This window comes from Aplysia californica, unplaced genomic scaffold (genome assembly GCF_000002075.1).
Source record: "Aplysia californica isolate F4 #8 unplaced genomic scaffold, AplCal3.0 scaffold00198, whole genome shotgun sequence".
NCBI lineage: Eukaryota > Metazoa > Mollusca > Gastropoda > Aplysiida > Aplysiidae > Aplysia > Aplysia californica.
In genome coordinates this window covers 715,142-727,022 of record NW_004797468.1, presented here as the reverse complement: position 1 = coordinate 727,022, position 11,881 = coordinate 715,142, and the positions used below count along the sequence as shown (strand labels likewise).

General features: G+C 38.5%; 1 protein-coding gene across 2 annotated transcripts in view; it reads right to left on the bottom strand.

Moving 5' to 3' along the window:
- Nucleotides 1–1,476: 1,476 nt before the first annotated feature.
- Nucleotides 1,477–11,881, bottom strand: part of LOC101859707 (poly(U)-specific endoribonuclease-A) — a 23,943-nt gene continuing 13,538 nt past the window's right edge. Inside the window, exons 5-7 of one of the 2 annotated variants that reach the window (XR_220480.3) lie at nucleotides 10,538–10,682; nucleotides 4,251–9,714; nucleotides 1,477–4,214 (exon numbers count right to left, since the gene is read on the bottom strand). Coding sequence is in view for 1 of the 2 variants with exons in the window: in XM_005098958.3 (XP_005099015.1) it covers nucleotides 9,433–9,714; nucleotides 10,538–10,682 (427 nt within the window). In the remaining variant the exon portion in view is untranslated. Of the gene's footprint in view, nucleotides 9,715–10,537; nucleotides 10,683–11,881 lie in introns of both variants that reach the window. The other variant, XM_005098958.3, reaches the window with a different exon arrangement.

Genomic DNA, 11,881 nt, shown 5'->3' with positions numbered 1-11,881 from the left:
AACATGCACACACACACACACACGCACAAACATGCACACACACAAACAAACACGCACAAGTGCACACCCATAATATTACACACACTCCCCCCTCACTCATCCTCTCTTCCACGCACGTTCATGCACACACACAAACAAACACACACAAGTGCACACTCATTTATAATATAACACACACTCTCCCCTCACTCATCCTCTCTTCCACGCACGTTCATGCACACACACAAACAAACACACACAAGTGCACACTCATTTATAATATAACACACACTCTCCCCTCACTCATCCTCTCTTCCACGCACGTTCCAACAGATACCCCGAACGTGGACGAGAGGTTACGGTGTCCGCCTCTCTTTCACCTTCAATAGATCCGGGATTCGAATCTTGATAGCAATGACACATTTTCTTTTAAAATGTGATCCTTTCACCTCCTTTCCTTCTTTTTAACAAAAACTGTTGTCTGCTTTCGCCTCCACTTTCTGCCCCCACCCCCTCACCTCCTTTGCCCCCTCCTCGCTGGGCTCTTGACTCTTTCTGCAGCCTTTCTACTGCTACTCCTTGGATCCCTTTAACTGCCGTCTTTCAATCACACCCCTGATCTTCTGGTATGTAAGATTTACCACCTAGTCTTCTCGGATAAGGGCGAAAAATCCTCAAAGGTCCCGTGTGCAAGTTGCGCACGTTAAAAATCCCTATGGTCCAAAATTATATAAGAGTAGGCTTCGGTCGCCACCAGGGAAAATTTCAAAATTTTCTACCAACTGAAAATGTTTGATGTGTTCTGCGGGCTGATATGACCTTATGTAGTTGCGAGTGCCGTAAAACATTTACAAAAAACAAAAACAAAAAGCAAAACAAAACAACGACAACGACAACAAAACCCCGTACAAAAAAAAGATGAACTCCGTCAAAGTTCAACTGAACCATCGGGACCTGCAGAGAAGTCCACGGTACACAAGAGAGTTGAACACAAGCGGAGTCCACGGTACACAAGAGAGTTGAACACAAGCGGAGTCCACGGTACACAAGAGAGTTGAACACAAGCAGAGTCCACTGTACACATGTGCTGATAGTGATAGTTGATAGCTGCAGTACATTTCTGGTCTCTGACATGTAAACATTTCAAAGTGGGTTGCAAAACAGAATGTGATATTGTCTTGTTTGTTTGTTTTAGTAGAGGTTTTACGGCGCTCGCAACTGCACAAAGTCATATGAGCGCCAGAAGATTAGAAGTGTTACAAGAGAGTAACAAACATAAAAAAGAAGGAGGGGAGATAAGGACGATAGATGTTTGATAGGAAAGAAGAAGCAAACCACACCAGAGCACCCGCCAAACCACCCACGGAATGTGATAGGATTGAATCCAAAGTCACTAGTCAGGGTCAGCAACACAAGACAACCATGAAGCCACAAGGAAGGAAAAAAAGGAAAAAAAAGAGGAAGGAAAAGAATCCGTTGAAAAAGATGAAAGAACTTGTTTTTTCTTGAAATTGTTTATTGAAGAAGAACAAACAAGAACAACAAATCAGATCTACTGCTAAGCATATGCAGCGTGTATAATATGATTACGTGACGTATAATATAATTGCACCAAAGCAAAGGGCATGCTGTAAATTATAAAAAGGGGACAAGATGATTAGGAACTGAAGACAAAAACAGCAGCCACTAGAAACACATCTTCTGACCAGGCTTCACAGCAATTCTGTTCCAATAGCAACAAATGGCAATACAAACCAACAAAAATATCAACCGTCTTCTCTAAGCAACTTAAGACTATACAATAACAAGCAAACCGGTACCAGAGCAAACAGAAATTTAAAGACTCAGGACAAACACAAATATGGCATAAAGATTTATCAACATCAGCTGAATTACAGGGTCTAGTGCGCACAAAAAAGTCGCATTCTAAAGAGCTAACAATGGATCATGATGCAGTTATGAACAATGGATCATGATGCAGTTATGAACAATGGATCATGATGCAGTTATGAACAATGGATCAGGATGCAGTTATGATCAGTTAAAACTAAAAAAGTGATTGTAAATATTGCGAATGGTTTTTCAAAGGGTGAATGAAGCACTTTTGTATGAGAAAGAAAAACAACCCCCTCCTCACACCTTGAGGAATTTCCGTCATACAAAGGGACACAACAAAGCAAAGGGAAACAGAGGGCAGTTCAAATCTGCAAAAAGTAATTCAGCGCTTCAAAACAAACAAGAAAGGTTTTTTCAAGGGTGAATGAAGAGGTTTGAATTGGAATAGAACCAACCCCCCCCTCCCCCCCCCCAAACAAAACAAAAACAAAACCAGATGAATAACTTAACATAAGAAACTGTTCTCAAGAGTAAAGAGAATTTATGGATTACCACAGAAGGGGGAACAGAATAAAAAAGTAGAAGAAGCTTGGATGGAGTATAGTCAGAAAACATGTCACTTACCGGTACTTTCAAAATGGAGAAAACATCAACAGTTAAAATAAAATTTTTTTAAAAATGTATGCAGTAACAATCAATAAGATCAGTACAAGATACCCTATACAAAGCACAATATCAAATATCTAAACCTACAGTAGAGATGTTTTGACAAACATCAGAAAATCGAGTTTACTGACATCTGGTAATTTCCACATAACTTTGGACTCCAATCTCAGCAATTCTAAAGGGCTGAGTTAGTTAAATATTATATGATCACCATATTTTGACATTTGACTTTTGGACGTACCGTTAATAACATTATCATTTCGAGCAGAACTTTTCATGCATTAAAAAATTAGAAAAAACATGACATAACCCCCCCACCAATTTATGTAATGATAATGCAGTGATAAGCCTGCCAAAGGTACTTTGAAACAATGTAAGGTCTGTTTTCTTTTTTGGTAAAGATAATTCAGATAATGAAAGAGACAGAAGGAAAGTTTTGAGAGGAGGATGAGTCTCAGTGTGAGAGGAGTTTTGGGAGGAGGATGAGTCTCAGTGTGAGAGGAGTTTTGGGAGGAGGATGAGTCTCAGTGTGAGAGGAGTTTTGGGAGGAGGATGAGTCTCAATGTGAGAGGAGTTTTGGGATGAGGATGAGTCTAAATGTGAGAGGAGTATATGAACATTGGGTCCAATGAACATTACAAACACTGTTTCATGCTTGGATAAAGGACAGGCAGAAGTTTCAAGGGGGAAGTCAAGAAGTACGACCTTCAAATGACATAAGAAGGACAGAGAGGACGAGTACTAGACAGGGGTGGACATGAAATGATATTGGTCTGACTGGTATCCGTACTGCTGAGATCATCAGACTGCAGAAATGACAACACAAATAAAAACAACATTTGATTAAATAAAGACAACATTTGAACATCTAGAGACTAAATACCTTCTATCTTTTATTGATTCTATTGGTAGAACGACTGACAAGTGTGTACCGGTAGAACGACTGACAAGTGTGTACTGGTAGAACGACTGACAAGTGTGTACTGGTAGAACGACTGACAAGTGTGTACTGGTAGAACGACTGACAAGTGTGTACGGTGGGGCAAGATACCTGACTGTCAAGTGTAAGTTTTCCATTTTTATATCAACAAAAAAGAACAAAACAAAAATTACAACATAGCTTAAATACGGTACAGTAATAAAACAGTCTGAATTCTAAAAAGTCACAGCACCATGCTCACACTGTCAATGATCTCAAGGCCTTTGATGATTTGTCAAATCATAAAGAGAATTTCAGAAACAAACCAACAGCAATTGACACAACCATTTTCACCTTCTATCTACAAACTACAGAGAGAAAGTCAAGTCACCAAAATGACATAATATGAGATATTATCTCTTTATCCGCACAAGCAGAATTGGTGAAATGGTACAGGTTTAACGACCCTATAACACTAGTAGGTTATTTAAGAGACGTGACCTCCGAGTTTAATATCCATCTCCGAAAGGACCACGCCAATCGAGAAAATCGTTTAAGGTGCCTTTCCCAAGGACACAACGTCAGACCGAGCTGACACTCAAACCTCAGGATCCGCAATCTCATGATTACGAGTCCAGCAGCCTAACCACTAGGCCACAGACGCCACGCACAAGAAGGCAAGACTAAGGTTTCCACATCCTGACAAACATGCCTGTTGTTCCTAGAGAGGTAACAGTAAGACCTCTGAATTAATGTCCTATAGAGGTAACAGTAAGACCTCTGAATTAATGTCCTATAGAGGTAACAGTAAGACCTCTGAATTAATGTCCTATAGAGGTAACAGTAAGACCTCTGAATTAATGTTCCTTGTCACAAGAAAGGGCGTTGAGCCATTGGTAAATATGCAAGTGTAGAAACAGACCTGGATTCTGGTTTCCTGCATGTTACTTCGACATGAGCTAATGGCAAGCATTAACCGGCAAGATGATTAGTATCTCTCTTTGAATGGAATAAATAGTGAGCATTGAATTCAGTAGAAGTTCAGGTAACAATAAAACAAAAGCTTGTCAATCTTTTGCACCACCACTTGTGTAGCCACTTTTCGGCTCATAATGGTGGGCTTGAGTTAAGACAAACATAATGTAGAAAAGATAACGGCTATTTAGTACTAGGAAAAAAGCAAGATAGACAGAAACAACAAATGGGAAGAAAGGAAGTAAGATCTGTATTGGTAGCACCCTACAACAACTACAACAACCCTCCCTGTAACAACAAATGGAAAGAAAGGAAGTAAGATCTGTATTGGTAGCACCCTACAACAACTACAACAACCCTCCCTGTACCGATACAGCTGCACATCAGTCAAAGCCATTGCACATTTTACTTTCCCTAGTTTCCAGGTGTAAATACAAGAACAATGGAGCTGTGCTGCAGTGTGACATCAAGGACAACAGTTCCCATATAAAGAACAACCCCCCCCCACCCCCCCCACCCCGCTGATGGCTCACCAAAATCATGACACAAGTTGCGTATTGTCGAGATAGAGAGATGAATGACACAAGTTGCGTATTGTCGAGATAGAGAGATGAATGACACAAGTTGCGTATTGTCGAGATAGAGAGATGAAAGTTGTGGCAGAGAGCCGTTTGTCAATTCCCACATACCACACAGAGACCCGAACAGCTAAACTGTTTGAGAACAAAACAAATGACAAAGTAGGGTATAAATGGGCCACAATAAAACGTTCATGTACAACCATTGTCCTATCTCAGACAAACTTTTCGTCACCAAAGTCCTGTTCATATTCTTCACAAAAGTCCTGTTCATATTCTTCACCAAAGTCCTGTTCATATTCTTCACAAAAGTCCTGTTCATATTCTTCACCAAAGTCCTGTTCATATTCTTCACCAAAGTCCTGTTCATATTCGTCACCAAAGTCCTGTTCATATTCTTCACAAAATTCCTGTTCATATTCTTCACCAAAGTCCTGTTCATATTCTTCACCAAAGTCCTGTTCATAAAGCAAAAACTGGTATGGCAGCAGAAATCTTATTTTGTTCTCAACAGCTTTTATTTCGAGAACTTATGCCTTCATTAGCCGTTCATCTCATAACATTGCAAATTGAAAGAACTTACCACCAGTTTCTGTTTAGTTTGCTTTACTAAGCGTGCTACAAGAAACACTCTTCAAAGCTGGAAATCACTGATGGTCTTTAAGCCTTGCTTTATCCCTAGGCAGTGTGGAAAATATCCCTAAAATAGGACTCTCAACCACAGAACAAGTCTCCTGATAACACAGATTGTCACTTTCAGACAAAAATCAAAGTGAATTTGTGCAAGTGAAGGAACAGAATCACAGCATGTCTTGACGACAACAGAAATACACAAGTCCATGTGACTATACACAGCTGATCAAAATGACTTGTTTGCCTTTTATAAACCTCTAGATTTTTACTAATAGTCTGCATCCCTAGTAGTTGTCACAAAATATAGAAAATCTACGAGTTGAATTACAAATAGTTCTTTCAATTTCAAGCCAGTGTTCTGTGAACCAACCTGTAGCCATATAGGTCCCACTAGTGGTAATAAAACAATCCAGGGTTTGAGAGCACATATGTCAAAAGGTAAAATTGCATTGCAAGTTTTCTTCACATACAGCTGGGTTACATAACAAGTAGACTCGTCAATTCGCTCAATAAGAAAAACATTCCCCCCCATTATAAAGCAACCTCTGCAGAGAAACTGAACCACATGTTTCATGTCCGATCATGATCGACATATACAATTGTTACAAATTCTCATCGGAAACAGGACAAATCAGCAGCTGAAAAAATAAATAATGCCACTCTACAACTCTGACTAGGAGGCACTAAAATTAGAGTATTGTCATAACTAATAAATGCTAAACTAAAAACGGTTTTGTTCCAAAACAATAAGTAAGCTTCTGATCATACATGAAGAAACACAAAGATACGGTGCTGAAGACTAAAAGTCTGAAAAATTCAGTCCATCTGTGCATTTGATCAGTTAAAAGAAAAGACCTAATAATGTTTAAACAAGTCCTAATAATAATGTTGGTCTATATGGCCTGGACAATGCAACATTAGCAAAATTATATAACATACATCAGAAGCATCTAGGCACCACTGGTCATAACCAAGGTCATTGTAAGCACTCTTCACATTATTGTTCCACAAATATAACAGATGAGTGGTAGCCCTGTCAGTATAGCACCTTCAGTGACAGGACCACCTATCCACTGGGAAAACACTCTATGATCTATCAACAACAATTTCTGGGATGTTAGTTCAAAGACACAATAGTTAATCACCATCAAAACACCCATCTGAGACAAAAACATTTCTAGAATGACACGAAAATTCTACATTTGGATTTGAACAATTAACCTCTCTATCATTCTCTATGTATGGGCCAAGTAATTAACCTGTACGTATTGGCCAAGTAATTACCCTCTCTGTATTGGCCAAGTAATTACCCTCTCTGTATTGGCAAAGTTCATCAGCGAACAGAACCAGAGTCTAGCTGAGGGAAAACTTTTGAGACGACATTCATGTCAAGAAATACCACCATCACGACATCCATGTCAAGAAATACCAACACAAATCAGAGACAAAATAACCCTAGAACTTGTCACTGCTCACAATGTACATGTTTAATGTGCTTAGATAACGAGCAAGAATTAATTACTGGGTGAACGTGAGAAGAACTGCATAAGATAGAGCATGATAATTTGTGAGTTACGCTAAAGTACAAGGCAACGACGCTAGCACTGTTCTGGGGAACAGGGAGACAGAAACAGAGTCTGTGGGAATCTACAAAAACAAAAAACTCATATAAAACAGTTCCACAACAGCAAAAATCAACAGAAGGAAATTTTCCCTGCTCAACTCAACGAGATGCATTGAAAGGAGTTTTAGAAGTGAGATAAAGGAAGGTGGTCATTTTCTAAACAATAATAAATTTGTTTTGAATTAAAGCTCCTTTTGCATTTGGTTACAATATGAACTATTAAAAAACCCAAACCCAAACCATTTCCTGCAGGCCAAAGGTCCTAATTAAAGCAGGAGAAAAGTTGAGTTTGATATTAAGATGAATAAAATCTATATCAAAAAATAATCTGCAGTAGCAAATCTTAAAGAAAAAAAAGACATCTTATTACGGTTGAAATAAGAAAGAAATACTGTGCTCATAGCTGCAATCTACACACTTATTCTTTGCTGTGTAGCTTGTGTACAAAGGGTGAAAACCAAAGCTTCCTCCAAAGACAGAAGAACTACTTGAGGAAACACAGCGCAAAAGCTGGGAGAACAAAGCAACACTTAGCTTGATCAGCCTCAAATAATCAGTTCAACAAATGAATGAGCATTAATCAAATACTTTCAAAGTTTTTCAAAGAGAAAAACAAACAGAACAAAACCCGTAAGGAACGCAGGCAACCAGCGTGATAACAAGAAGACAAACCTCAAAGTCAAAATAGGAAACTGAAAAAGGAACAATAAAAGGCCTTGTTGTTCAGTGCTAGGTTGAAGAGCATTGTCAGCGCTATTGAAACCACAGCCACTAAAACAAAACATGCTCTTGAGAACTACAGACAAAAAGTAACAAAGAATATTCTTCATAATTTGTGAATTATTGGGCCATTAAAAACTGTTTTTATCCAGGTTGTCAATGAAATGTAACAGCTTCAACGAGATAACAGTGTCATGTTACACTCTCTAAAGACATGTCTCTTGTTGGAGTTACACAGGAAGCAAGTCACTTTGTCAACACTAGGAATAGTTTCTATGATATCAACAATTCTCTCAAATGAAAACGATATCACCTCAAAAAGGATTTCAATCTCATCCATCACCCATGTGAAATTGATAAGCTGAGCAACTTGCAACTTGCCAGCGATGCTATCGGTAGCAATTCCAGCAAATACAACAATTACTTTTCATGGTTACTTTTTGGAAGAATGCGAGAGTAATAACTACAAGAAAGAAATAATAAAAATTACAAAATGACATTTCCATACGGTACTAGTTTCTCATGTATTTGATCTGAATTTTGGCATACCAGTATCTTTTTTTCTACACATTACTAAGAATCTCAGAGCATACTACTGAAGATTCTTTCAGTGTGTCCTCATCTTTTGCACATCTACACAGTACCAGTATTCTTATAACTTATAACAAAAATAGAAATGGCATGCAGTAGATTATGACAGCAACCAGAACAAAACGTTTTGCTGTGTAGAAAACCCTAGGTAACAAATTGTAGTACAGGTTTCAATAACAAAAAACAAAACAACAACAAACTAAAAAGTTAACAAACTGCAACCAGAAGGGGTCTCCCTCTTAACATTGGAATCACCACCGGTTACTATATAGACAACAGGTACAAAATATACTGAGGACAAAATAAATTTCACTGAAATCCATAGAGAATCCCAGAAACTCAAAAAACATGGTGAGAAGTAAGTATATCAGACTGATACAAAAAGTGCTTTTGTCCAACTTAAAATGGCAATTTCTATAACACTCAGGAGTAAGTCTTTTCAAAGTGGCAAACTAAAAATCCCTCCCCCACCCCCCTCTCTGTGATAAGCATTAATTCATATCAACCCTTCCATACATCTGTGATAAGCATTATTTCATATCATCCCTTCCAAACGTCTGTGATAAGCATTATTTCGTATCATCCCTTCCATACATCTGTAATAAGCATTATTTCATATCATCCCTTCCAAACGTCTGTGATAAGCATTATTTCGTATCATCCCTTCCAAACGTCTGTGATAAGCATTATTTCGTATCATCCCTTCCAAACGTCTGTGATAAGCATTATTTCGTATCATCCCTTCCATACGTCTGTGATAAGCATTATCTCGTATCAACCCTTCCAAACGTCTGTGATAAGCATTATTTCCTATCAACGTCTGATGGATGGTTTGTATGTAGCATGAGGGGGAGGAGGATAGAGGGTTGTGGGGGGGGGGGGGCACTCTTTGTTTCACTGTCATTCTGTCTCTACCATCCTTTCTTTTTAGCGTACTGGTCCATACGTGCAGCCGCTAGGTACGCTGTGCCAAGCTTCTTCTTCCAGCCAAAGCTGTGAACGACCAGCTCCACCTCATATTCACCCAGCTGAACATCCATCTTGCCGTCACGATCCAGAAGCAAGCTGATGGTGTAAGCTGCAATCTCAAATTCTGGACTGGAGCCCACGAAGACGCTGCACATAGGCTTTCCCATAATGCCCTTCCATGTGAACTGCACAGCCATAAGGCGCAGGATTTCATCATCTCGTACCTGTACAAAAGAAAACATTTCATAAGCTCATTCCAGCATATTCCTTCCATTCCCTCATGACAAGACTTCAGCAGACCAAGAACACATCGTACACATTCAGAAAGGACTGTATTTCTAAAAATTTATAGTAGAGGGTTTTACGGCCCTTACAACTGCATAAGGTCATATGAGCGCCAAGGGGTGGATGTCAACAGAGAAGTCCTTACAGGGAATCAGATTTACTCTGCTCACCTCTCTTGCTTCAACAGCACAAAGTCTGCTTCGACTATCAAGGCACCCCGGAAATAGCAGGTCACAAGAGTATGACAAACATACAAAAAAAGGAGAGGAAAAAGGACTTTAGATAAGGAAAAATCAAAGAAGAGGAATAAAAATAGAAACATTTTACATCCTCTTTGAAAGGATTACTTTGTTATTATATAAAGCTTACAAAATCAGTATCTCAGGTATGGTAGAATGTCTGGAGAAAACTGTCAATTTGTCATGACACACATTTTGTCACAGACAATTGTCAATGATGTTTTCATTCAGATAGCAGGAGACACCTGTAAAACATTATTTAGTTCATTTGAATATATACACTTCTGGTTTTCCACATTTACCTGTTCATCTTTCAGATAATCTATGCCTTGCTAATCGACTTTAAACAAAAAGTGTCAATAAAAGGATAGTAAAGAGAGAGAAAGTCAAAGCAGAAAAAAATGATCATTTGGTTTTATGTATTTCTATATTGCAGAAGAGAGGTCTCACTACTCACAGATTTACATCCAAATCTGAATTGAAATAAAATATGTTTCCACTGGGTTTTTCATGGAAAACTTACAGTTTCTCTTCTGAAAAAGCCATGGTAGTCAATGTTTCCAGCTTTTTCCTGGAGATAGAACTGTATCCAATTGTGCAGGCCGATCATGTCATCCCCTCTGCCTTCACCAACAAACACATGCTCAAAGCTGCAGGAATTGTTTCCCCTGAAACAAAGACAAAAAAAGATGGTATTACAATTTTCTTATCAAATGTCTTATTTCTTGTATATTGTTTAGAAATGGAATTTACAAGCCTGGAAAACTATATACCATCGGCATCACAAACAAAACGAGTCCCTCAATTTGACTACCGCTGTATACTTTACAGGGAGAGTAAAAACAGTTGGAGCTAGCCCCAATACAAATTTCCCTCACAACGGTGAGGATATGCAAACAGCTAGTGACATCAGGGGATGAAAAATTATGGACATAGAAGAATCATCCTATTAAAAAGTTTTAAAGCAGTAGTATTAATATCATTATAATTAACATGGGTGAGAGCTGTAACAAAATAATAATAATAACAACAATATATATAACTAGCAGGGTACCCCGTTCGATCAACGGACTCCAAAAAATCCCTCATCAAGTCATTGTGGGATCAGTGCGCACTGCTTGTGAACGGAAGCCTCACTGGTTTACAATGGCGTCTTAGAAGACGGACTTTCCCAAGATTAGATCTAAACGAAACTAATGAAAAACTGAAAATTAAACTACAGTGACTTCAAACTCCTTAATACAACAGTGCACCCTTTAAATGATTCTGAACCACCGTTAATTTTTTCAAACTTGAAAGTTCAGTGGTTCGGAGGTATAAGGCGACCAAAGTGAGAAACTTTCACAAATATAATATATATAGATAATTATAATAATGAAAATAACAACAATAATAATAATGCAAATAAATTCTATAGCGCCCACTACGGTACAATACAGCTCTAGGTGTTTTGTAACAGTATACCTTCATCTTAACACAAAACACGAAGGTGTGAATGTGCATACACAGCCTCTTTCTAGTGACGCTGACATATAGGCAGATATTCATACTATCACAGTACAATCCATGATGATATGCACATTACAGTTTGAGCATAGAAGTACAGCGAATAGGAAGTACACATAAATGTGAAAGCCAATAGGTGATTCAGGCAATGAATTAAACATTCGAGGAGGGTGATTCTGTGAATCATGTGATGCTTTTCCACAGCTGTGACGCCTTTGAGTACCTACTTTAAAGCCATGGACCAAAGTAAAAACTTGAGAGTGACTACCTTTACATTTTTCTGTTTCTGCACTTATATGACCTAATTGTGTCGCAAGTGCCGTAAAACTCTTCTTACCAAAACATACCCCCCCCCCCCCAA